The following is a 26,234-nucleotide window of genomic DNA, read 5'->3' as shown; positions in this document are numbered from 1 at the left end:
TAGGCTACTTGTCTAATGAGAAGAACAATCATGATTCATGAACAAAATAATTTATTGTTTAATTAGTTTGTCAATTTCAAAAATGAAATGAGAAGAACAATCATTTTCTCCTAATAATACCAAAATTCTCTCACCCACAAAATACACCCATTTATTATAATAGTCTGTAAAATTCTGTGGACTTAAAACACAACAAAATGAATTTTCCCTTTCAGTCCTGACTCCTAATCTACTCAGTTCCTGAAAAATTTACAGAAATGCCATTCCCGCGACTTGTCTGAGTTTTAGATAGAGACCAATGATTCATTGCCAAGTGAGGAGGTACACAGACTCGCAGTTGATGGGTTGCAGTTTAATTGCTATGTCAGAAGAGAAGAGCCAGGAAAAAGAAATATATAGATATATAAATATCATATTAAGTGTCAAGTGTTAAAAATTTCCAGTTAGTGCATGCCTTGTTTACAGAGCACTTTCTCCACTCCCTGTATTTTCTTCTCTCAGATAGAGCCAAGTGGAGAGGAGAAGGATACCCCTCCTCTAGAGTTTTCCATCTAGAATCCAAGCTAAAGCAAAACAACTTTAGCTGAAAGAGAAAACCAAACTCAAACCCACCATTATTTACACACACAAAAAAAAAGAAGAAGAAAGAAGACCCCTTTTTTCTCTCTCTCTAAGACCCCCACACCATATTCTATTCTGAAGCTCCAATTCCAAGTTTTCAACCACCTCTCCTCTTTCCAATACCATTCTCTATATTCGTTTCTGGTGTTTCGTATTTCTTTTTTATTTGTCTACATTGGTTGGTCTTAAACTAGTACCTTTGTCAAATCTCGTTAGGAAAGAGAGAGGGACAAGAAAAGAAATAAAGACCGTATCTTTATTATTTTCTTTATCAAATTTCTTGTTTTTCTCGACTTGGTTGAACTGGGGAGGGTGTTAATCCACCTGGGTCGTCTTTATTTCCTTCAACTTGCCTGAAAAAAATGGATTTTGTATAATTTTTAGACAGCCCATCATGGATCTGGAGGGTGTGGTCCGTAGCCATCCAATTAAGGTAATACATGTGGCACAGTGTGGCAGTATAAGTATTATAGCATTCCAATTCCAATTCCCAGCTTTCTGATAATCGCTTCTTCTTCTTATAAATTGTTGCAGAAAGATTCATGGAAGACACTGTTAACTTTAGCTTATCAGAGCTTGGGAGTTGTCTATGGAGATTTAAGCACTTCTCCTTTGTATGTTTACAAGAGCACTTTTGCAGAGGACATTCATCATTCAGAGACTAATGAGGAGATTTATGGGGTTCTCTCTTTTGTATTCTGGACACTGACGCTGATACCTTTAGTGAAATATGTGTTTATTGTGCTTAGAGCTGATGATAATGGTGAAGGTGGGACTTTTGCTCTGTATTCACTGTTATCCCGGCATGCCCGAGTGAGCTCCTTGCCCAATTGCCAGCTTGCAGATGAGGAGCTATCAGAGTACACTAAAGATGGTGTTGTTTCAACCAGTAACAGTGCTTTTGGGTCGAGTTTAAAATCCACATTGGAGAAGCATAGAGTGCTGCAAAAGGTGCTTCTTATTCTGGCTTTGATTGGGACTTGTATGGTTATTGGTGATGGGGTGCTCACACCAGCAATTTCTGGTACTTGGGTGTTTATGATATTATTGAAATTTTGGGTTTTTAAGTTGTGCAATTGGGATTTCAATAATGAGAATTGCTTCATGTGGCTGCAGTTTTTTCGGCTGTTTCGGGTCTGGAGCTTTCCATGTCAAAAGAGCAGCATCGATGTAAGTTTTTTTTCTACTGGAGCTTTTACTTCACGCCTTCAAATCAGTTACACTGTTTAATAAGTATATTAATTACAACCGGTTTTGGCTGTGTGGTGGATGTTGCTAAAAGAATAACTTAGAAATTGAAATTAGATTGACTAATCAGGATTACAGCCTGCTAACACAGTAGAGAAAATTCTGCCATCTATATTAATTCCAAGATGCTTTGGCTGCACTGCTTCATAAAATTTCTTTGCATCTATTCCCAATATATCTGCAACGAGACTGTTAGCAGATGCAAATCATTGTTAGGTATCTAAATCTTACTTTTAGTAGATGCAAATCAAGGGTGTTCTAAATTTCAGAGGCTTTCTCTTCCTTTCTATTGCACGGACGTGAACTAGTGACAAGGAGGCAATACCTAATTTTAGAAAATGAAAACACTGTCATAGGACCCTACAAACATTAAGACAAATTATCCTGCTTTATTTAAAGTTAAATAACTATCAAGCTAATAAAATATAATTAGAATGATTAGTGTGGAACGCCCAGTTGATTTTTCTCTGTTTTTTTTTTTTGGGGTAAACAGTTGATTATTCTTTGTTTTTGTAGAAAAGTAAAGGTTCAACATGTGGTTGAAAAAAATATAGTTTCAACTTTCATGAATAGACTATTGAGAGTAAAAAGTCGTGTCTTTTTATAAAGTGAAGAAGATGTAGCTATAAGATGAAGGAGAATGTAACTTATTTTGGATAAGACTCTGAATAATATAATAAAAATTGAAGAGTGATCTAGAGTAGACATCTATCTAGTTGGCAATATGGTCATAGCTAGACTTGTCGAATTGAGTTAGAGTTATGACTGGAGCCCTCCTAAGAGGTATACATAATTATAACTTTTGACCAAGCCTTGACCCACTTGCTGATGGCTAAAACATTTCATTAACCAGTATGAAGTCAGCATCTTATGATTATATTTTCAAGTGCCACTAGTGTTCTAATTAAATCATCACCTTCATAGTCATAGTGGACAATATAGTTACACCTCTACTTTCAGAACTTTACCAGCTTCAAAAATACAGCCATATATCATGTACTTGTACATTTGTGTGTGTGTGTGTGTTTCACAATTAGCATCCTTTCCAGGTGGACTTTTATTTATTACCTCATTTGTTGATGATCCTGCCAACTTTAATTTTCTAGTGTTTGCTATTTGTGGACAATGTGCTCTCCAATGACAATTACATAATGGGTTACAAAAGCTGTCTAAACAGAAAATTGTTCTATCAATTGGACTTTGAGCAGCCATTTGATCAAGTAGTGTAGCCTTATTAGTTTCAATGCTGTTTGTGAATATTTATTGTATATATATACGCATATTACTTTTTCTGGAAAGTTATTTTAAAGCTTCAACAGCAGATTTAACTCTACACTACTTTGACCAACCTGGTAGGAAACTTAATGGGGGATTCTGTTATGCCTGAAAAGTTATGATTTCTTACTTGAACTCAACATATTGATTATGTGCAGATGTTGAAGTCCCAGTTGCTTGTGTTATACTCATATTTTTGTTTGCCCTTCAACATTACGGGACCCACCGGGTAGGGTTCTTGTTTGCCCCAGTTGTGATCACTTGGCTTTTCTGCATCAGTTCCATTGGTGTATACAACATCTTCCGTTGGAATCCCCGAGTTTATCAAGCACTCTCTCCATATTACATGTACAAATTTTTGAAGAAGACCCAAAAGGGAGGTTGGATGTCCTTGGGTGGTATACTGTTGTGCATGACAGGTACAAGAGTATGCAGAGTGAACCTTCTTTTCATGGATGCTTACTTCCCTTCTCTGACATTATCTTGTTTGTCTTTGAAGGTTCGGAAGCTATGTTTGCTGATCTTGGACACTTTTCACAGTTGTCAATCAAGGTATTCAAACTGAATAATCTATACTGGTCAACTGGAGATTTTCATCTGTACTAACTAAGTAATCTTTCACATTTGTCTTGCAGATTGCTTTCACCTTTGTGGTTTACCCATCCTTGATTCTAGCATATATGGGACAAGCTGCATACCTTTCTGAGCATCATGTCATACAGAGTGACTATCGGATTGGATTCTATGAATCAGTTCCTGGTAGGTGTCTAGCCATACTTGCAGCAGTTTTAACTTTGAGATTAAGCTAATTAAAGTTCTCTCCTTGTCACAGAGAAAATAAGATGGCCTGTTTTGGCAATAGCCATACTTGCTGCAGTGGTGGGAAGTCAAGCCATCATAACTGGAACCTTTTCGATAATCAAACAATGTTCTTCTTTGGGTTGCTTTCCAAGGGTCAAGATTATCCACACATCTTCTAAAATACATGGACAAATTTACATCCCAGAGATTAACTGGACATTAATGTTGCTATGCTTGGCTGTTACCATTGGTTTTAGAGACACAAAATCCATGGGCAATGCATCAGGTACGGTTTACTTCAATGTTTGTTTGCATGGACATACCAACACATGGTCAAGACTCTACATAACCTTTGATTTTGTGTGTGTGGGTTTTTTTTTGGTGTGTAATGTATTATCCTACCAAGTGTGCTTATTACATGTTTAAAGTTTTTTACCGCATTATTGTATCCTGAAACTTTACCTTTATTATATAGGTTTGGCCGTTATAACTGTCATGCTGGTAACTACCTGCCTTATGTCTCTAGTCATAGTCTTGTGCTGGCACAAAAGCATCTTCCTGGCAATTTGCTTTATATTATTCTTTGGCTCCATTGAGGCACTCTACTTCTCAGCATCGCTCATAAAGTTTCGTGAAGGGGCTTGGGTCCCCATTGCTCTTTCATTCATCTTCTTAGTGGTTATGTATGTTTGGCACTATGGCACGTTCAAGAAATATGAGTTTGATGTCCAAAATAAAGTCTCCATCAACTGGCTCCTCAGTTTAGGTCCTACTCTGGGGATTGTTAGGGTCCGGGGGATTGGCCTTATACATACTGAGCTCGTTTCTGGGATCCCAGCTATTTTCTCTCACTTTGTTACCAACCTCCCTGCTTTCCACCAGGTTGTAGTTTTCCTCTGCATCAAGTCCGTCCCAGTCCCACATGTCGGACCTGAGGAAAGATTCTTAGTGGGACGAGTTGGTCCTAAGGAATACCGGCTCTATAGATGCATAGCACGCTATGGTTATCGTGATGTTCACAAGGATGACATTGAATTTGAAAGAGATCTCGTTTGTAGTATTGCAGAATTCATTCGGTCAGAGAGACCAGAATGTGATGTCAGTCTAGAAAAACTGGAAGACGATGAGAAAATGACAGTTGTTGGGACTTCATCATCAAATTTAGATGGCATAAGAATGTCTGTAGATGATGCAGATTTCTCTGAAATGGCAAGCACCTCAGAGTTGCAGGAGATAAGGCCTACAGAAAAGCCCAAGAAGAGGGTGAGATTTGTTGTTCCAGAGTCTCCACAAATTGATAGGGAGGCAGTAGAGGAGTTGCAGGAACTGATGGAAGCAAGGGAGGCAGGAATGGCATTTATATTAGGCCACTCATATGTGAAGGCAAAGAGAGGATCCAATTTGATGAAGAAACTAGTGATCAATGTCGGGTATGATTTCTTGCGGAGAAACTTTCGGGGGCCAACTTATGCTTTAAGCATTCCTCATGCATCTACTCTAGAGGTAGGGATGGTCTACCATGTTTAGTTTTGGTTATACGGTAGGTACAGCTTTGTACGCAATGCTTTCTTTGCTTTCTTTTCTTTTTCTTATCTTTTGGCTGTTTCAGTCATATTGTATATGATAGATCATGGCATTTTTATGCTGCCCTTACACTGTAAAAACTTCTAGAGCTCCTAGGCAATAGAAGCGCTGATGCTTCGGGGTTTGCATTTGAGATAGTGTCAGAGTCATGGCCCGCCCTTCATGCTGTCCCAAGTTAATATATGCTGCATCAATAAGAGAATTGGGCCAAGTTTTGGGCTTTTCATTTGGGTCTAATGAAAATCCTACAAGATTGTAAAGTTTTTTCAGCCCATTATCGTTGTTCATCATTAGAGTACTCAAAGATGGATAGATTCTTGACTTGGAAATATCAAAGATGCATAAACAAATGTGATGATCCTGCGATGGATGGAAAGCATGATTAGAGGTAGCGTAATCCAAACGTTACAAGCCAAGCCCTGCCCCGCCCCATAAGAATCCCAGAAGGCCAGAAGCAAAAGAATTAAGTAAGAAAAAGAAGGTGATTTTGTTGACCATTAAAGGAAAAACAAAGAAACATTCTCACGACCTCGACAGATCACTTTGGTTTGTTACTATGACGAATGGGATCTAAAGCACATGATGAGAGATGATGAGAGATGAGAGATGAGGGTGAAGAAGCAAAAAGACAACAGCATTAAACAAAGCACCAAAGGAACATATAATTGAAGTAACTTGTAGTAGGCTACTTGCAGGCGTACAGCCAACAAGTCACAGTTTTTCAGTATGTTCTCCGGCTGTTCCAAAACTGCATAACAGCATCTGATGATGGTGATGCTATGCTCGCTTTTCGCCAAATTTAGGAAGGAACATGAACAACCAACCACAGCCTCGTGATTAAAATGACACTAATGCCCCTGGCCATGATAACATTTTCTGGGGGAAAGTGAAGTGATTAACACCAACACCACCAACTATAATTAATTAGAAAGCTCGCCCCAGCTCTTTCAGTCTGCTAAAATCCAGATGTAAAAAATAAGCCCAACTTGGTTAATAGAAATTTAAGACAAAAAACAGTTTATATGATTCCCTCTTGCTGGCTTTCCACAGCAGTGAGACACACTCTCTCTCGCCTTTACCTTTTCTTTTCCCTTGCACAGAGCTCCACTGTGTTTACTACCAAACCTTCCAAATTCCTTATACCCTCTTTGTCTCTTTTACCTTCTCTCTCTGAAAAAGGTTTCATACTGATTAACACGTAGAAAAAGTAGCAGAACATTGTCTGTGGGGTCTCCTACTTAAGTGGGTTTCCTACAAGTTCAGAGCTTCAATCCTCAGGTGGGAGTATTCTGTTCTTTGATGTTCAACTCTGATCAGCAACAACAATGGCGAGGAACTGGGTTGCACTGGTTCTGATTTGTGTGGTTCTCTCCGGGGATTTTTTATCCGCATCAGCCAGTCCTCCTGCAAGTGAGTATTGACAAGCATACGCCTATTTGAAGTTAAAGTTTGCATTTTGATCACACGCTGCTTCAAATGTGTCATCTGCTTTATCCGGTATTTTTGTATTTTCCTAAATATTGCAGAAATTGTAACTGGGGTTGTCTCCAATGTGGTCTCTGCTCTTGTCAAATGGCTCTGGTCACTGAAATCCACCACCAAAACCGGCACAGGTACATTTTCCAATGGTTCCCTATGTTGAGGTTGTTAATGTGGTAATTAGATAGTATGTTGTTTTGCAATGGTGATGGGAGGTTTTCAAATTTCTCAGCTGTTTCTGGCCGTTCGATGGTGAAATTTGAGGGTGACTATACGGTGGATACGGTGTTTGATGGAAGTAAGCTTGGAATTGAACCACACACAGTTGAAGTATCCCCAAGTGGAGACCTTCTGGTGTTGGATTCTGAAAATAGCAACATCTACAAGATCTCAACGCCATTGTCTCGGTGTAAGCCACTTTTGCTACGTTAATTTTTGGATTATGCTATTAAGTCTCTGCATCTCTTGTTTGCTACCACTAATGTATATCCAGGGACCCAATTCTAGCTCATCCTAATAGTTAAACTTTCTGTTTGGCTTGATGTACTTAGGACATTGTTTTCTGATTCCTTTCTTGCCTTCACCTCCAGCCAAATTCCAAATTCACTTTTTACTGTTGCTGCTTTTATATGCTTTTGTTTAGTGGAAGACTCTACTTTCTGGATAATCAAGTGCTATCTTTTTGGAGATTTTCTATCTTTTTCTTTTGGTTTGTGACCAGGATTCTCTAATGACCAGTTAGAGTTTTTGTTTACTCATCTTATATTTCTTTTTCCTTTCCCTAACCTAGATTAAACGACTTTGTGTGCTGTCACATGGGAAACTTGTTTCGTTATTTATCGGTTAATGATTCCCAATGACACTTTTTCTTTCATAATTTTCAGCTTCATTTGCATTGTTAGGATAATCAATTATCAAAATATAAAAGAAAATAAAGAAAAGATGAACTTCCATATTTCTTTGATTTTATATCGATCAGATACACAAACAAATTGAGTTCTGCACTCTTAAAATCTTCTCACTTTCTACAAAGAAAAAATTTCTTCATCACTCAGTTGCCTATTAAATGCTTGTTATCTGTTGAAATATTTTGGTATAGCCTACCCAAATATTGCTGGATCTTTTATATGCTGAATGAGAGGATGATATGCAGATAGCCGACCCAAGCTGATTGCTGGATCACCTGAAGGGTACTCTGGGCATGTGGATGGGAGGCCAAGAGAAGCAAGAATGAACCACCCCAAAGGGCTGACTGTGGATGACAGAGGAAATATTTATATTGCAGACACAATGAATATGGTTATCAGGAAGATAAGTGATGCTGGTAAGTCTCTGGATGTTCAAGGCATTATTTTGGTTAAGGAATGGCCTTTTTCCTGTTATCATGGTGTTCAAGTTATGTAATGGCAAGAAAAACTTATATCACCAACAGGAACAGGCTTTTAGAGCAATTTGAATTAAATTTTCCTTTCTACAGGGGTCACGACAATTGCTGGTGGAAAATGGGGCAGAGGAGGTGGTCATGTTGATGGTCCAAGTGAAGATGCAAAGTTTTCTAGTGATTTTGACGTGGTATACATTGGCAGTAGCTGCTCTCTTTTGGTTATAGACAGAGGAAACCAGGCAATTCGAGAGATCCAACTCCACTATGATGACTGTACTGACCACTATGATGGAAGTTTCCATTTAGGTATAACTAAACAGCTTGAAATTTCAACCCTTTGAGTTGCTTTAGGTGATGCAGGTATATAAAATTTGTCGTCCATCATTGCAGGAATAGCAATGCTGATTGCAGCTGCCTTCTTTGGTTACATGCTGGCATTGCTGCAGCGCAGGGTACAAGCAATGTTTTCTTCAGATGAGGTAAGCCATCACAGGTTTCTTGTTTGACCTTATCTTCAATATTTCAACCCAATTCCAAATTATTTTGATTCTACAGGATCGAAGAACTCCTATGAAGAGAGATGTACCAATGGCACTATATCCGAGGCCTCCTAAATCTGTCAGGCCCCCTTTAATTCCACCTGAAGATGAACCAGAAAAACTAGATGATGGTTTCTTTGGTTCACTAGGGAAGATTGCCGTTAACACTGGCTCATCTGTGGCTGAAATCTTGGGGGGGTTGTTTATGGGATTTAGAAGAAAGCCCATGCATTATCAGATTCAGCAGCAGTATCATCAAGCTAACAAACATTCAAATGCATGGCCTATGCAAGAGAGCTTTGTGATTCCCGATGAAGATGAGCCTCCGTCAATAGAAACCAGAAGCCCAACCCCAAAGAAAACCTACCCCTTCATGACCAAAGACCTGGAGAAGTCCCAACATTTGAAGCAAAGTCAAGCGTACTATAATTCATGGGATGGTGAATATCACCAACAGCAACAACATCAGATGCAGATGCAGATGCAGATGCAGCAGCAGCAACAGCATCAGATGCAGATGCAGCAACAGGAACAACATCAGATGCAGATGCAGCAGCAGCAGCAGCAACACCGACAGCAGCAGCATCACAGGCAATACTCATCAAGCCCGAAAACATTCTACGAGAAGAGCAGCGAGACAAATGAGATTGTGTTTGGGGCAGTTCAAGAACAGGATGGACGACGTGAAGCCGTGGTGATAAAGGCTGTAGACTATGGAGATTCGAGATACAATCACCACAACATTCGACCGCGCTTCAACTATATGGGTTATAATTCCTCTGGTTATTGACTGTCCATCAAGGAACACAAGAATATCCTTTATGTTGCATGGGAGGTGTGAGGATGAGTTGTAGGGCTTTGCTGTTTCTTATAGTTCCTTTCCTTATTTTCTCAAGGAAATGTTTAAGTTTTATATTGCCAAGCTAGCTAAGTTGAATGTGTATTTTCCTTTATTTAGAAATCCAAAGAATCAAGCTAGTCCTGATTTTAGAGCTCATTGAAATTAACAAGAAATTAATTTAATCTCTTGGTTCTCATTCCTAAACCGCAGTGAGTGGGGTCGCAATCATAGCGTGGGTAGGATTTTGTCAAACGGTCAAACACGGGCTCAAAGCAAAAAAAATTTCGGTCTGGGTCAAAACTAAAACTTAACATCTTCCAAATCGAGTCACTTTGAGCATAAATGAAATTTGAAACCTGAAGTTTATCAGTGATTCAGTGGCACGATCACCTAACAGGTCGTATAGGTCCCCTTCTTAGTGGACCATTACCCAAATTATTCTCTTTTCTTTTCCTAGTAGTCTTGTGGTTAGGTTCGAGACTTGAGAAAGGTTTGAGACTTAGATTTAAGGATTGAAGGTTTAAATTCATTTTAAGAATACTAAAATTATTTGATAATAATTGAAATTATTTTAAAAATATATTCATAATTTTAAAATAATTTTAAAGTCCACAAATTTATTTAAGATAAGTAAATATAATTAATTAGTATTTATTAAGTAATTTATGAAATTAATTAAATTACTATTTATTCATTAAATAAAAACAATTAATAATTAATATAATTAAATAAGGCTAATATATTACTTAATTGCAAATATTAAACTAAACAAGCTAATTTTGTATATAAAAAATAAAAAATAAGGTTCACAAAATAATTTAAAATAATTAATTACTATTTGTTAAGTAATTTATGAAATTAGTAAAATATTTAAATACTAATTAATCACTAAAGAAATAATAATTAAACATAATTACTAATTAAAGTAATTTAAAAAAGGTAAGATATTACTTAATTACAAAAGAGAAAACCATTTTGTGCAGTATAGCCGCGTGGCTATACTGTTAAAATATTTGAATATATTTAAAGAGTATAGCCGCTCGGCTATACGATTTAAATATTAATATATTTTAAATAGCAGCCCGGCCGTATTATTAAAATATTTGAATATATTTAAAAGGTATAGCCGTAAGGATATACTCTTTATATATATATATATATTTTTTTTTTTTTAAGATCAAAGCTAAAACTTAACATCTTCCAAATCGGTAAACTGAAATATGAAAAGTCAATATTGCCCTAAAGTTTATCAGTGATTCAGTGGCAGGATCACCTATAAGTCGTATAGGTCCCCTTAGTGGACCATTACCCAAAATTTTTTTTAACAAAATTTTAATTGAATTTTTTTTCTTCTCATTTGTCCCTTCCATCTTTTATTTCTTTTCTCATTCATCTCGATTTCATCTCTACTATTATAGAGCCAGGCGCAGTTGGGGTCACATGCTTCACCAAAATAAACAAAATTCAAAATAAAGGACAAAAAGTAAAAATACTAACGTCAACAAACAGCCCAATATCATATAATTTTGAGCTACCATATACGGCCCATCTTTGTAATTTCGCTCTTAACTTTGCATTTCAATTTTTCCTTTGATAATTGATTATGAAAGAAACGCAATTAATAATAATAAAAAACGAAACGAAATATGTAACTTGAAAGAAAGATATAGGCTTTGTATTAGAATGATGAAGAAATTAAAGAATGCAACTTTTTTCCACAAGTATAACACGGGCTGTGCTAACTGGATATTTGAGCCCTAAATACTAAAGTAGCTAGCACAACTTCATTTGCGTGCACCATATATGAGGGACAAACAAACTAAAGATTTAGTGGCCTTCACCGGGGCTTGGACCAGAATTCTTGACTCCCCAAAGGGCAAGAACATCACCGAAGTAATGGCCAACCCCTCCCGGGCTCGGACCGGCCTCCCTCGGGTTGTGGTGGAGCTGGTGGCCGTGGTGGTGATGATTCTTATAATGATGTGAAAGAGGACGGGCTTCTATGGCAGCAGCTAGCAAAACGAAGCTCAGAACAAGTAGGGGAACGAGGAAACGCTGGAGCTTGATTTCTCTGGCCATGACTAAAACTTAAGAACTAAAGTCACTGGTTTTGTTTTGTGGTATAGGTAGCTAATGGGTCGAGGATTTTCGAGTTATGAAGTTGGGTAGAGTGGGGTTTGGTATTTATAGATGAAATATACGGTGAGCTTGTTTGACTAATAAAAAATGAGAGAGGAAAAATTAGGATGCCAGTCCAAACACGTATATGCGAAATGGTTCCAGGTGAGGAAGCAGGAACGAAATTTAAATCCATGGAGACAGATTCAACATGGACTTTATAGCGTGGTAAGGTACTATTAATTTGAATATGTGTGCCTGGTCGTCTAGGTATTTTTCTTGCTTTGACCAATATTTTCTCTTAGGACTTAGCCGCACTTTGACTTGTCACAAATACAACTCTCACAAGTTAATTTCGAAGTCTGGTTAAGCGCTGCAATAAGTTGATAATCTGAGTTTTTGCTATGTGACTTTCTGCTCATTGAAATATATATATGTTTATGATGACTAAAAAGAATTGACTGATTCAGCAGCAGAATATGCAAACATATATATATAGGAAGCGTAATTTCGAAGTGCTGAATGTTGATCATCAAGTCTTTGCAACATTATTTTTTTTTTAGTAGATATAATACTTTCTTTTCGTTTTTTTTATAAAAAAAAACGATAGTATTTTATTAATAAGATAAACAAAAACAAGTACAAAATAACTAAGGTGCCGAATATGGATACAACTTCTACAGTGACCAAACGCTACAACAAGTTGAATTGATCTAGATCAGCAACCAAAAGCATATGTATTACATAATGACTGTCTGATTCTCATACATTATTATGTAAATGACTAAAAGAGATTAATTTTAAACTTTTAAAATTGATCCTGTACGTAGTCCAAATAAGCTTTGAATACTTAGTAGTTAAAGCCATATAGGAGTAGTTCAAGTTTGATTCGACTTATTCCAACAATAATTAACAATGGAAACTTATATACCAAGTACCCGCAATATACATCCAAGATATTGTTAGCTAGGGAGTATTTTTGCTCACCACTTTAACCTAAAGTGTATCCTCACCACCCTTCCTAAAAGGTGACACATGTCCATAAGTTTAACTATAGTTAATTTTTTAAAAAGATCTATCGCTTAAGATAAGGAGACTGGTAATCCTTGAGAAATCTTTTTTTTATTTCCCCCTATAATGTGGAATGCAAAATGAGGTAATTACTTACTTATAAGTAAATTTAGGTTTTGCCCATAACAAAACTTTCACTTTTGGAAAAAGTCAAAACTTTTCTAAAAAAGACAGAAAAACCTCTCAACTTTCAAACTAAAGACATACAAATGTAAAGGATTCCTTAGGAAATCAAAAAATAAATAAGGGCAATTTTATCCATTTTAGCTTCTTTTAAAAATTTTCTCTCTCCTTTGGTTTTTTCCAAAATCTCCCTTAATTATAATAAGAGAGAACCAAAGGTCTCCCTTAATTATAATAAGAGAGAGAGGAGATGTTTTCCAAAATATCAGATTTGACATTCATAACACGCAGGAGGAAAAAGAAGGGAGAAATTCGAGAGAGCAACTCTGTCATTATAAAATTGGTGAAGAAAGAAAGAGAAGTTGATCTCCTCCAAAGTCAATAATGTGCTTAATGTCCAAGCCAAGAAAGAAAAAAGTTGCTTAATGTTAATATATTAAACGTGCTTCATGTTAGGTTGATTTACGGGTGTATCCAATTTGGATTTTAAAAGATTATTTTGAGATAAATAAGTCTTGTGGTATTCAATTAAAACTTTTAAATGATATAAAATAGTTTTGTGGTATTCCATTAAGACTATTAGGATTTTTAAAAGAGAGTGATCAAATCTAGTAGTATTCAATCAAGAATTTATTGAACCATTCGCCTTTTCATTCTTATTACGTACTTTGTTTCTTTAATTTGATTTCCTCATATCTATTCATCCATAATCTTTCATTTCACGACATACTTTGGTTTTGGAGGTCGATTGAAACACTATTCCATAGTCATATTTGGTTGTTACCACTAGTTCAAGGGCATACTTAGAAATGGAAAGAAATTATTCACAGTTCTAGGAGAGATAGTCCCCAATATAGTGGACTAGATAGATGACTGTATACAAGTTCATATGTCGGTGAAGCTATGAACTTTTAGGCATCCCAAAACTTTTATTTTGAAGCTTGCACATTGTACCATGAGTAGAAATGTGTCCAAGAATGCTTTACAGAAGATGCATCATGTTCCTTTTAGGGAATTTACAAAAAGCTAATTGTAAAATTAGTGAGCCCATGCGTGCACACCAGGTGCTCGACAAAATGCTGCATTGAAACTATGTATCTGTTAGCAACTATCCAAACCAGTTTAGTTAGCAACTCTTAAGGGTTATTAAACAAATCCGTATCGAGAGTCAAAAGCTAAAAATAAATAAAAATAAGGTAATCTTTTTTATACTCTTTAAGAATTTGTTGTGATTTGTTTTCTATTTAAAAAATTCATCACTTAAGATAAGGAGAGTGGTAATCCTTGAGAAATATTTTTTTATTTATTCCTATTAGTGGAATGCAAAATGAGGTAATTAATTATAATAAGAGAGAGGAGATGTTTTCCAAAATATCAGATTTGACATTCCTAACACGCAGGAGGAAAAGAAGGGAGAAATTTGAGAGAGCAACCCGGTCATTATAAAATTGGTGAAGAAAGAAATAGAAGTTGATCTCCTCCAAAGTCAATGCTTCATGTCCAAGCAAAACAATTTAGAGTGCTTCATGTCCAAGCCAAGAAAGAAAAAGTTGCTTAATGTTAGGTTAATTTAGTCAACATATTTCCTTTGACAAAATGGAAAGAGATCCATGGAAATCTAATCTTCACAACGTGTATTTATTTTTAGCAATTTTTACAAAAATAGCCAGAAATTAAGGAGAGAAAAAGAACGGAAGAGAGAGGTGACAGAAGAACACATATGTTATATATTCTGCCATTTTTTCTTGGCCAGAATCCAGATGCATCATGCATGCAACCAATGCCCAATGCTGCTGCCGATCAATTCATTTTCTAAGTTGAGTTAAAAGCAGCCAATCTATTTAGTAAAATTAATTAATTAACAATAAACAAGCTCCTAATTGATGAACCCTCAGAATTATGAATATGATGAAATCAGAGATTCCTCATTGTATAATATGATTATACCACCACCGACTATTGCTATTTGATTCTTGGATGTCAGTTAATGCTTTGGCGCCAGCGACAGACACCGGAAATTAATTACGAAATGACCAAAACATAATCACGCACTGCATGCAACCATATATATGACTGATAAAAACTTGTATACCACGAAAATAATATTATTTTATTATTCTTAATTAATCTAATTATGTTTCATCGTGCGTGATAAAGATTCAACATAACAGAATTGGATGAAAATAGTAAAACAATACTATCCAGTGGCATTCAAGTCTTTTGTCATATGACCTAACCTGTTGCGCAACAGCGGGAGCTATTTGCTAATTAAAATCACCAAATTCGGGCGTTAAGCAGTTAACTTACACATCACAATAATATTATTGTTTTTAATTATCAAATATGACAATAATATCAAGTTATAAGCGTAAAGTTGCATTTCTGTATCTGTTTTTGTTTAACAAGCTAAGTACGTACAAAGATGGAAGCCAAATACTACAAGGAGGAGAAAGGCCCCGTCATTGACACCTGGGGGCCAGTAATGCATTTCATGTCCAGCGAGATTTCCGTTACAAACCGAGAGACCTGTATTTCTCACAAATCATATATATTCGTATACAAACACAAACACAAACAGGCCGACCCAACCAAAGGGCTAGGGCTTGCAGAAACACAAGGCTTTAAGGAACCCCTTAAATCCTTAAAAAAATTCTGATAGATTAAGAAGCCCTAGCTAATTGTCAATAAATGCCGTCGAAAACCGCCGCCTACCACGCCGTTCCACCTCCAAAACCGGACCTTGCTGAATCCGATGATGTCGAGGAGTTGATGTCCGCCAACACAAGCGGGTGCTGTTTATGGATGCCCTGCTTCGGCTCCGAACAGTCCTCCATCGACGGGTCCTGGGAGCGGATCCGGTACAGCGGCGACCACGGAGATCCGTGGTGGAACCGGGGCTGGAAGAAGATCCGGGAGTGGTCCGAAGTCGTGGCGGGCCCCAAGTGGAAGACCTTCATCCGCCGCTTCAACAAGAGCACCGCCAACAAGCGCTCCTCCAACTTCCATTACGACCCCATGAGTTATTCCCTCAACTTCGACGAGGGCCCGGGGCAAAGAGGTAAATTGGACGACGATTACTTGCACAGGGATTTCTCCTGTCGGTACGCGTCCATTCCTGCCTCCACTAAGTCGTCCATAGATTTGGGGAAGGACGGGCCGTCCTTCACGTGAGAGTCACGTGATGATGATGAGAGACGACAGATATATATATATATATATATATAGAGAGAGAGAGAGAGAGAGAGAGTGTGTGACAGTGTGTGTGAATGAGAACGAAGGAAACGGAGGGATATTCGGTGCGCTGCGTGCGCTAACGTGCTCTGGCGCGGAGTTTTGCGGGAAAGTTGACGGAGGAGGAGAAGAAGAGAGAAAAGGGCGGCGGTTGACTATTTTGCTTTTTAGGGACCCGTGACTGTTGGTTGACTCGGGGGTGTAGGTTCAGAATTTTTTCCATTTTAATTGATGTTATTTTTTTGACCGAAGAAAAAAAGGGAAAAAATTGAACAATTAATTTCTAACGAATATTTGTGTATGTGAAGGTAAGCTTTGTGGTTAGGTTCAAAACAAACATTACGATATATATATATATATATAAAGTTTTAAGTAATTACAAGTATAGCATGTGGTTATGACGGTAAGTTCATCCTTCTGTATGGAGAGGGGCATTCAAACTTGGCATAAGACATATATACAAAGTAAAATATAATTTAACACATAAATTATCTATATAATTAAGCTTCAAGGTCTATAATCATAGTGTCATACAATCTTGTATTCTTTTCTGGCTTACTACCTTTTAACTGATGCAATTCCCTCCCTTTTCGTTGCATTATTTCGTTTGTGTTTTTGAGTGGCGTTGATACCTCCTCGTACATGCAAATTAATAAAATCCAATGGACTGGAACTTGTTAATTATTAGGGCCCTACTGATTTGCACATCATGCTCTCACTCAATCACTCAGCTATATCCACTACTGCTATCTTTATTTCCCTTTCTCATCACTACTGTCTCTTCTTTCTGCAAGTCATCCCCATCCCCCATCATCGCCACTTTCTTCATCCTCCATTCCATTATTATCTTTTATTTCTGGAAGCACCTTCCCAATCACAGGGCATTTCGTCTGCACATAGATACGTGTAGGCTCGCGATTCATCACACACACACACAAGAAGAAAAAAAAAAAACCAGACACAAGTTAGGCTGACAGTGTACCAGCCTCCTTACACCCGAGTTCGATCCTCATCTTTTATACATTAGAGTAATTAGAATATCAAATATCAAACTTGACCATCTTTATAAAGCGACAACTGGGTTGGGCTTGGCCTATGTACAATAAAACAACACATCCTCAGCGCCTTTATATAAGGGACGAATCACTAATTTCCTTTCTTTGTTTTTTGGGGTCAACATCACTAATTTATCTTCTTCTGTGATTTTAGTTGGCTTGTCTCGACATCCTAATGTTACTTATCAGCGGGAATTTGTGGAGCGAGCTCAAATAAAACAAGAGGTTGGGTTGGCGCCTTGGTGACCGTATGCTGCATTTTCCTATTGGGGGGCCTTAAACAAAACACCATCATTCAAATTCACCACGAATTGAATTCAATATCTACATATTCGAATGCAATCCCAAAATAAACAAATAAACTAATGCCATTCAAATCTGTTTCTTGGTACAAGTTTGAAGTTTTTCATTAAATTTTTTTTTTTGTTTTTATCAATATTTTAGCATTTCATTTCTAGCAATTTTCACATCTTATATAAATCTTACCCTATTTGAATTGAAATTGAAATTAACACAAGGCATACAATGTGGAAAACCTCTGCTCAATTTTTGAAAATTATGAGGGGATTGATTTCAACATGGCCACATGGGAATTGCAAAAAGTGACCCCACTACAGCCAACATTTGAATAAAAAGTTTCTCATTTCAGGAAAAGATTCTGTGAGTACAGAGCCTTCATGGATCCCACCACCACTGCAATCCTGTCCAACTTCCCTACCGGTAAATTATGTCTAGTATGTTAAGATTGCATTCACATTATTCTCTGAAAAAAGAGGGATAAGATTTCCCGATCAATGCATCAAAAGGCCAAAAATAAAAAAAAAAAGCAAATGCACAACCACAAAATTGTCAATTCAGGGGAAAGGTCAAAACTTGTAAGAGGACAGAAACCTTCTAGCTGCAAACATTTTAGTTTAGACTCATTTCCATGGACTACAACAGCATTTCCATTTTTCCAGCCAAGATAACTTTGGTAAACTTGCAATTGAGTTAAAGAAAAAAAAGAAGCTAAAGCAATCCCTGTGATCAGATGAATATTTTTTTTCCTTTTGTAGCACACAAGTGTTCATAACTTTGTCCCAACAACAAGAATGACATAACCCACATCTCAGATGGTGTTCACCAACAGAAAGCCAATATAGTCATTCCCTAAAATTAGAAAACGCCTTCTTCACAAGACATTATATCCTGGTTTGGTTTCAAAGGGCACGATATGGCACAAAATCAATCATCGCAGATACATAATTAGCATTACAAAAAATTTTGAGAAGGAAAAACTAGACTAAGGTGTAACAAGCATTGATCATTGGACTATTAAGCAACCAAGGAAACAATAAATAAAATACCTCTCATTCTGCTCGCATTCTTCCCATCCATGGCAAGTCTGTATTAAGAGAGGAAGGCATACCCATCTGTGTATCAATAGAACTCGAAAACTTGCCCTTCTTTGACCAGAGCCAGATCTTGGAAACAGAATAGCTTTCACCCTTAGTCACACTACTGATCTTCTTTCCCTCCACATCACTATCAATTGAAGGATTACCATCGCGTTCTATCCCTCTTGTTAGCTTTATATTGCGGTCTTGTTGATCATTCGATAAGGGAACCTGAAGGTCTGAATCACCAAGCACATACTGATATGAACCCATCGAAAAACATCTTCTGGCATCCAAATTACTGCTACTAGTCTCTCCTACTCCAGTCTCCCCTCCTACCTCAACATCTACCTTTCTAAATTTGCCAAGTCTCACAGGCAAAATCCCATTTTCAACAACAATTTCCTCAATGTCCATGGTCTTTTGCCTAGTAGTGAACCCGTTTTCTCCATTACCAGGATACCCTTCTTCTTCTCTATACTCATCAAAATCAAAAATTGGGTTTTGAACCGAATAATCGGGATTGAAGAGGGTACCCCTACAAAGAGGACATGTTGAATTTGACAGTAGCCAAGTATCTATACAGTTGATATGGAAAGCATGGCTACACGTAGGAAGCAATCTGAGCTTGTCCTTTTCAGAAAATTCACAAAGACAAACAGAACAATCAAACGGCTCTTTCAAACCCACTATGTCTCTATATTGGAAAACAGGAAGAGCATCAATAAAAGCTTGATCTAGACCAGAATCATGAAGGTGGAAGAGTTGCTGCAGCTGTCTCTGAAGAGCATCAGAAGTAGAAAGTTCTGGGTACCTATTAGACTGAGGAGAAGAAGCTGAGGAAGATGGGTGCTTTGTAAGAAATCTAACGAGCAGGTGCAGCAAACCAGAGATGAAGAACAGTACAGCCAGAATTACTATTATAAAAAGAACAGCAGGACTTATTTTTGTACCAGATGATGCTGGTGGATTCGAATCTCTATGAAAAGTAGCAACATATTGGGGCGAAGAGGGAAGAGAGAAAGGAGGAGGGCGGCTCAAATAACCATCTTTCAGCTGCATTTGATGCTGAACCCAAGACATCTTCAAATGGGTGTGGCCTGAAAACCATCTAAGATCTTTTCCTTCTGACATTCGACAGATCATATATATCGTTACAACCAAAGACCATGCTCTTCACTGCTCAGAGATCAAACACAAACCCAACTTATTTTGCAAGCAAGCGAAGCTAAAGTCAATAACTTTTTCTTCCATCATCACCAGAGTTTCATGCCGCCAACAACTTTAGAACATGGCAGTAGCAGTAACTGCCCAAATGGTGCCAAATTTTACTCAACTTCTTTTGTAAGTATGAATTCAATTTCCATATCAAATTGACTGATTATGCGAGAGAAGCTGACAATAGAATATGTGTAATGAAAAAAAATGGAGCATACCTAACTTGATTCCAGGAAGTCCGCCATTCATGTATTTTTAAAAGCTCTGGAACTTGATGATGCTCTTGCTGTGTTTTGCAACAGAGAACCCTAAAGACTCAGGCTTTTTGAGGCACTTAAAATTATATAGCGAAAGAGAAGAGGAAAGTGAGCTTGGGTTCCTTTCTCTTTCTCTTTTCTCTCTCTCAAAGTGTCACTTTCTCTCTCCAAGTTCTTGATTGAACCAGAGAGGCCAGAAGGGTGACAGTGGCTAGAGTTCCTAAAGTGCCAAAAAGAGGAACTAAAATATCGCTCCACGTGCTCGTGGGAGCGCGTGAGGATGTTATGGTCAACCGCAAGCGACAAAGTGCTAGCCCTCAAAACATGGGCTTCGAGGTGGGCCTGTCCTGATTTCAAAAGTCATTCCAGTGGATTAGGGTGTAGGATAACGAACCAGGTGGCTGAGTTCTTTTCTAGGGCACACCCAAGTGGCTGAGTTTTGTAAAATTTAATTTATAATGACAAAATTTTGGTAGTGTTAGAGATGTGACACCCAATCTAATTTTTTACTCAATTTGTATAAAGAATCTCATATTTATATCCACAAGTTTTTTTTTTTTTTTTTCCATTTATTTTATTTTTTCTTCTAGGGTTTACATCCAAGTAGTTTAGGCAAGAGGTAAGCAGCTATGATGTGTAAACTTTGCGTTCAACTTTTCGTTATTATGATGTAAAATATCAACTTAAATTTCTTACGCAATCAATTACCTAAAAAGAGGGAAAATTTAAAATTTTGAACAACATAGGGTAACAAAGAATTTGGTTGATTATAGTTATGCAATTATTCAACTTTTTGTTGTACCTATATTTAAATTCAGCTAATATGTTACAATTATTGAGCATTTAGGTTAAAGATGTAACGTGTAAGGGGGGTTTCAAATGGGGTGTGCCAAATTTTTTTTTTTTTTCAAAGACATTTTTTATTGAGCCATAACATACTAAATTCACACACACTACACGGATGTTAGGACTCGAACCTAAGACTTTTTCTGGAGGAGCAATTGCTCCAAATCACAATACTAGTGGGTCATTTACAATGAGGTGTGCCTTTAAAGTATGAAAATGTGGACACTTTATCTTTAGTTTAAAGGCAATTAGGTGAGGATTTTGGATAACAATCACATTTTAGTTGGAAAACTGATCACAAAAATGGCAAAGGAAGAGTGTTTGCTGTAGTTAGATGAGTGAGACATATAATTCCATATATTCTATTCGAGGCTAGTTTGGCCAGATGTCCCTCTCTCTCCCTAACCATCCCCATTTCTGTTAAGTTTGCTAAACATAAATAATTGCCATTTGATGATGTTTAATTTGCCACGCAAACTACCTGCTACTGCAGAGGATAATAATTTCTCATCTATCTAGCCAAATCGTTGCCAGTGGAGTCCTTATCAGTGGTGACCATTTAATGACAAGTTTGATTTCCTGTTTTTACCAACTGCAGGGCAGGTGCCAAATAATGCAAAGTGTAATGATTTTAAAATGCTTTTCCAAGTAAAAGGCTCAATGTAGTGATTCGCAGCAATTGTTTCTCCAGAAACGTCATGGATTCGAGTTTTAATATCCGTGTAATGTGTTAATATGTTATTGCCTCTCTCAATTGGAAAGATCCTCAAAAAAATGCTTTTACCAACTGTTAGCTAATCTGCTAATATGCCATTAGAGAATAGGTACAGATTAATATAGAATGAATTCGTAATCTTCAAGAATGAATATCTTCACATGATGAGCATTAAGCTTGGATGGCCCAACTTTTGGGGCATAATGTGTGGACCAAAGCCGTTGACTTCTCATTTTGAGTCGACAACCTATGTCTAGTAGGTTTAAGAATCAGTGCTTGTTAGGTCCGCTCTCTCAGAATGGAGAAAATGTTCATTTCGGTTTTCACCTTCATCATTTCTTGCTTGACTAGAACTAGAAGCGTTTTCTTGTGAAAAGGGTATTGGTGCACTACCAAATTTCTGTTCAAATTCATGATTTTGTCTGTTACTAGCTCATAGCACTACTTCAAATGGCAGTGAGAAAGTTTTACCTTCATCACTTTCATCATTCCAAAAAGATTTAACTCAGAAAAAGAGAAGTAATGGGTAAAATATCAGAACAAAAGAAGACATGTTAATAATAATAAACTCAGATCTTACTCAAGACATGAGAAAGTGGTTGCATCGTTACTGCTCAGTCATGATATTATTAGTCATGAAAATACAATTTTTTTTTCTTTCTAAAATGATATGCTATTATGGATTTACTGCGACATGGAAATACAGATATCCAACTTTGATTTGGAAAAAAATCTATTTTCCAAATCAAAGTAGGCTCATAGACTGCGGATCATAGACTGTGGATCTCTCTTCTTCCTCTCTTATGGCGTTGATCATTAGGGCAACTTGGTTCATGCTCGGCCTAGCCTCTGCAGAACGGTTCACACACTTTATAGCTACCTGAAGCAAGTTCACCATCCTCTCCTCGCTTGCATATTCTGACATTAAGGACCTGTCAAACACTTCTGCAGTCCATTCCTCTCGAACTACGGAATGAACCCAAACTGTCAAATCAACCCCATTATGCTGCACAAGTTTGCCTGTAAGGAGCTCAAGAAGGATCACTCCAAACCCATAAACGTCTCCCTTAAAGGTGCTGGAGGCCTTGGCCCCGGAAGCCTTGCCCGGCATGAAGTTATCTTGATCGTTGATTTCCATGAGGCCATATTCGCTTATGCAGGGCTCCATGTTCTTGTTCAGCAAGATGTTGGAAGATTTTAAGTTTCCATGAGCAATCCCTTCCGCTCGAAGTTCCTGATGCATGAAAGTTAATGCTTCTGCAATGCTAGCAGCAGCTGAAAGCCTGCTGGTCCAGTCAAATGCTTGGCCCCTATGGCTTCCTGAATCATACAGTATATACGTTAATTAGAATCCTCGAATCTTATTTGTTTCTAACAAGTAAAATATTATCATGTCACATGTCACATGTCACATCATTTCGTAATAATTAATCACGAATTCATTGCCACATCATTTGGAATTTTGTGTGTGTGACTATAGTATTATCGATATTAATTAGGGGTTCACATAAGTTATCATCAGCAACTATTTAGGAAAGTGCAAAATGTTTACCGTGGATGAGCCTGAATAGGCTCCCATTCTGCTGATATTCATAGACCAGAAGCTTCTCTTGTTTGGAACAGTAAAAGGCAAGGGCCGGCAACACATAAGGATGCTTTGCTTGGTACAACCTCTCCATCCTCTGCTTAAAATCGTTGCTTGAAAGCGCCCAATCTTTAATCCTTTTCACAACCAGGACCATCCCATTCTCAAAGATGACCTTGTAGAGGCTACCATACTTGCCTCTTCCAAGCAACTCAGCAGGGGCTTTGAGCAAGTCCTCAAATTTCAACCCATTGACCACAGGGCTTGTAAGGACTACGAGTGAGGAGGAAACCATAGCTGCACTCTCATCAGCTGAAAACGTGACCGAATATTGTGACTTACTCAAACCTCCTTTGTACTCACTTGACGCAGCACTGAGTTTGCTGGCACTTTCATCAACTGCTGCTACTTTGTTCACTGAATCAACCTGATCTTTGCTTTTCTTTTTGCTACATATCCTGAGAACTACTAACACAAGACAAACCAAGGCCAACACACCATACCCCATGTATATAAACATTTGATTTTTTGAGATACCCTTTTTTGTGTTTGAGTTCTCATCCGCTGTCGTGGAGGAAGATGAACACTTGTTTGGCAATGGATCTCCACATAATCCAGGATTACCAAGGAAGCTGCTTGCAGTGAGAAAGCCATTCACGTTCGGAATTTGACCTTGGAAGTTATTGTTGGAGACATTGAATGTGTCAAAGTTGGAGAAGTCGAAATTTGGTATCTGCCCGGTAAGCTGATTATCTTGAGCAAGGAAGGCTGTGAGGCCTGAAATCCGAGACAACTTTGGTAACTCACCAGAGAACTTGTTGTTGGAGATGTCAAGCCTTTTCAGGTTATTCAACGCAGCAAGCGACTCAGGAAGGTTTCCTGAAAGCTGGTTGCTGCTTACAGTCAAGCGAGTTAGCTGATCACAGTTTGCAATCTCAGCTGAAATTTGTCCACCAATGTTGTTGTCGTCAAGGGCAAGGATGGTAAGAGAGGCAGCAAGAGATCTGACGTTGCAGAGCAAAGCAGCATCAAGCGTGCCGGTGAGGTTTTTGCCATTTAGAAACAGCTTTGAGACAGAATCGTTTTGAGAATCACAAATTACATTCTGCCACTGGTCCTTGCAAGGATCAGAGGAAGTGTTCCAACCCCAAGTGAGGCCAGGTTGAACACCATTGTTAGAAACCTTAGCAAGGAAGATGATAAGTGAATTCTTAACCTCATCCTTCACAGAAGTTGAACTGTGGAGGAAGAGAAAGAATGAAATGAAGCTCACCCAGATGGAAATTTTGTTCATTTTCAATGATCTAACCCTTCATGCAAAGAGCGTTTTCACCGTATGGCATATATGGGATTGTGGAAGAAAAAAATCTCAATGCTAATGTGGTTGCCGGCTCTACAATGAGCATTTGGATTCTTATTGTTTACCTTGATGCTACAGAGTATGCATATAAAGCCATTGGCTAGGATAACTAATATTTCAAATATGGCGCCGGCAGGCCAAAAAAAGGTTGGAAATGTTCTGTCAAGTCCTTTTTTATGAGGTTATGTTTACAGTGACAATATTGTATACGCTAACGATGGTTTTGGATTATCATAATCCTAATTAATTAACACCATTGGTGAAGTTGATCTTGTCACCTAGACTTTATGATCCAATGGCTCACAAGATGTCATCAATCTTTGACCCATTAACAAGGGATGCCATGTAAATTGTAATACAACCGCACTAATACAATTATACAATGCAAAAGCAGTCATGGTCGTACAGTGCTGCACTTGTTTAACTAACAATGATTAAGAATTGTTCTTTAATTAAGTCTTCCTTAGCTTTCATGCATATTTCTTAATCTACCTATCGCCCATCAACAGGTCCATCGTAGTGACTGCAACCTTGGCTTGAGGGAATATTGGAGTTCACAAAACTAAAAGCATAAGACAAAGATGAGCTCAAGCTGAAGTCGATATTTCTGAAACAGATTCGCATCACTCTGTTCACAAGCATCTCGTTCGGCCCAAATCTAAATAGACAACGCTCTTGCTAAATGCCAATTGCTGTATTATTAAAATCATTGGCAGTAAGTAATTTAACACACGGGATGAAAATGAAAGTTTAGTGTGTGAGATAAACCAAGAAGGTGTAATTCGAAGACCAAGCTGCTTGTTGCAAATGGCTCGTAGCTAAGTGGTTAAGAGCAGTTATCCTTGCATCTAACGTCATGTCTTCGAATCCCCCTCCCTCATTATCACTTGTATAAATAAATAAAAAACCAACCTTGTTAAATTGGCTGCATAAATTACAAATACTTGCAGATCTTAACTTAAAAATAAAGAGGAAGCTTAAACTCATTGCATTGTTTGTTTTTCTGTGATTCAATTTACCTGAGCATATTCTGGAGAGATGCATGTTATCATCATATATCTAGCCTCTAACTATCTTTTCATGATTGTACAAGAAATTGGACAACCACCAATATCATGAACTTTTTTAAGATCTTCATGTCTAGCAATTTCATTACCACTTGAAGCAGTCTGTTCATCTCTGATATCCTCATCACTCATTTCCTCAGTGCTCTCTTCTAACTGAGTACTATCGGTAATCTTCTCCTTCTTTGCATATCGTCCACAGTACTCTATTATTAAATCCTGCATCAAATAAAGTTAAGACATCATTCCATTTCCATTCAATACTTGTAATTTTTCTTCAAAAAAATTTCAGCTATTGGTTGTAATATAGTACTGGGATTTGAACATTTTCCTCAAGCAAACCTCTCATGAACCACCACCCCAAAACAAGATAATGGGATCTGCAAGAAAAGTAGCAGATCTAACCTTTCAATTTCTGGACATAAGGCGCACATGAAGTTTAC

At 37.6% G+C, this 26,234-nt stretch overlaps 5 protein-coding genes across 8 annotated transcripts; 3 read left to right on the top strand and 2 right to left on the bottom strand.

The window, feature by feature from the left end:
* The first annotated feature begins 234 nt into the window (after nucleotides 1-234).
* Nucleotides 235-5,772, top strand: LOC117620718 (potassium transporter 8-like). Its single transcript, XM_034350894.1, has 8 exons — nucleotides 235-1,054; nucleotides 1,156-1,645; nucleotides 1,738-1,791; nucleotides 3,303-3,563; nucleotides 3,644-3,696; nucleotides 3,780-3,903; nucleotides 3,977-4,231; nucleotides 4,421-5,772. The coding sequence occupies exons 1-8, from the start codon at nucleotides 1,016-1,018 to the stop codon at nucleotides 5,470-5,472; spliced, it is 2,328 nt and encodes a 775-aa protein (XP_034206785.1). The 5' UTR covers nucleotides 235-1,015; the 3' UTR covers nucleotides 5,473-5,772.
* Nucleotides 5,773-5,858: 86 nt separating this feature from the next.
* On the top strand, nucleotides 5,859-9,916 carry LOC117620719. The gene is made up of 7 exons (XM_034350895.1): nucleotides 5,859-6,939; nucleotides 7,056-7,142; nucleotides 7,241-7,417; nucleotides 8,162-8,332; nucleotides 8,486-8,698; nucleotides 8,783-8,871; nucleotides 8,948-9,916. The coding sequence occupies exons 1-7, from the start codon at nucleotides 6,855-6,857 to the stop codon at nucleotides 9,719-9,721; spliced, it is 1,596 nt and encodes a 531-aa protein (XP_034206786.1). The 5' UTR covers nucleotides 5,859-6,854; the 3' UTR covers nucleotides 9,722-9,916.
* Nucleotides 9,917-15,772: 5,856 nt separating this feature from the next.
* LOC117622011 lies at nucleotides 15,773-16,255 on the top strand. The gene has a single exon (XM_034352519.1). It carries the CDS (start codon nucleotides 15,773-15,775, stop codon nucleotides 16,253-16,255), a length of 483 nt encoding a protein of 160 aa, XP_034208410.1.
* A 1,371-nt stretch (nucleotides 16,256-17,626) lies between these two features.
* LOC117623313 (RING-H2 finger protein ATL46) lies at nucleotides 17,627-20,431 on the bottom strand. Of its 4 annotated transcripts, none has more exons than XM_034354241.1 (2): nucleotides 18,717-20,431; nucleotides 17,627-17,645 (listed from the first exon to the last, which is right to left on the bottom strand). In XM_034354241.1, exon 1 carries the CDS (start codon nucleotides 19,890-19,892, stop codon nucleotides 18,720-18,722), a length of 1,173 nt encoding a protein of 390 aa, XP_034210132.1. In that variant the 5' UTR covers nucleotides 19,893-20,431; the 3' UTR covers nucleotides 17,627-17,645; nucleotides 18,717-18,719. The 4 variants fall into 4 exon arrangements, with proteins under 4 accessions (XP_034210132.1, XP_034210130.1, XP_034210131.1 ...); XM_034354239.1 differs by lacking the exon at nucleotides 17,627-17,645 and adding an exon at nucleotides 17,842-18,133; XM_034354240.1 differs by lacking the exon at nucleotides 17,627-17,645 and adding an exon at nucleotides 17,842-18,084.
* A 1,911-nt stretch (nucleotides 20,432-22,342) lies between these two features.
* On the bottom strand, nucleotides 22,343-24,756 carry LOC117622764 (probable inactive receptor kinase At2g26730). The gene is made up of 2 exons (XM_034353537.1): nucleotides 23,335-24,756; nucleotides 22,343-23,102 (listed from the first exon to the last, which is right to left on the bottom strand). The coding sequence occupies exons 1-2, from the start codon at nucleotides 24,659-24,661 to the stop codon at nucleotides 22,528-22,530; spliced, it is 1,902 nt and encodes a 633-aa protein (XP_034209428.1). The 5' UTR covers nucleotides 24,662-24,756; the 3' UTR covers nucleotides 22,343-22,527.
* Nucleotides 24,757-26,234: the final 1,478 nt, after the last annotated feature.

Source organism: Prunus dulcis, chromosome 3 (genome assembly GCF_902201215.1).
Source record: "Prunus dulcis chromosome 3, ALMONDv2, whole genome shotgun sequence".
In the NCBI taxonomy this organism is placed as follows: Eukaryota; Viridiplantae; Streptophyta; class Magnoliopsida; order Rosales; family Rosaceae; genus Prunus; species Prunus dulcis.
The sequence above is the reverse complement of the archived record's forward strand: the minus strand, read 5'-3'. Positions and strand labels throughout refer to the sequence as shown.

What these genes read in the sequence shown, in the direction of transcription:
- LOC117623313 (XM_034354241.1), bottom strand. Translation starts at nt 19,892, where the DNA reads ATGATCTGTCGAATGTCAGAAGGAAAAGATCTTAGATGGTTTTCAGGC.
- LOC117622011 (XM_034352519.1), top strand. Translation starts at nt 15,773, where the DNA reads ATGCCGTCGAAAACCGCCGCCTACCACGCCGTTCCACCTCCAAAACCG.
- LOC117622764 (XM_034353537.1), bottom strand. Translation starts at nt 24,661, where the DNA reads ATGAACAAAATTTCCATCTGGGTGAGCTTCATTTCATTCTTTCTCTTC. An exon ending in CCTATTCAGGCTCATCCACG is followed by an intron (nt 23,103 to 23,334) that starts GTAAACATTTTG and finishes TGTATGATTCAG; the next exon opens with GAAGCCATAGGGGCCAAGCA.
- LOC117620719 (XM_034350895.1), top strand. Translation starts at nt 6,855, where the DNA reads ATGGCGAGGAACTGGGTTGCACTGGTTCTGATTTGTGTGGTTCTCTCC. An exon ending in ATCAGCCAGTCCTCCTGCAA is followed by an intron (nt 6,940 to 7,055) that starts GTGAGTATTGAC and finishes TAAATATTGCAG; the next exon opens with AAATTGTAACTGGGGTTGTC. An exon ending in CAGGAAGATAAGTGATGCTG is followed by an intron (nt 8,333 to 8,485) that starts GTAAGTCTCTGG and finishes TCCTTTCTACAG; the next exon opens with GGGTCACGACAATTGCTGGT.
- LOC117620718 (XM_034350894.1), top strand. Translation starts at nt 1,016, where the DNA reads ATGGATCTGGAGGGTGTGGTCCGTAGCCATCCAATTAAG. An exon ending in GCTCACACCAGCAATTTCTG is followed by an intron (nt 1,646 to 1,737) that starts GTACTTGGGTGT and finishes ATGTGGCTGCAG; the next exon opens with TTTTTTCGGCTGTTTCGGGT. An exon ending in TTTCACAGTTGTCAATCAAG is followed by an intron (nt 3,697 to 3,779) that starts GTATTCAAACTG and finishes TTTGTCTTGCAG; the next exon opens with ATTGCTTTCACCTTTGTGGT.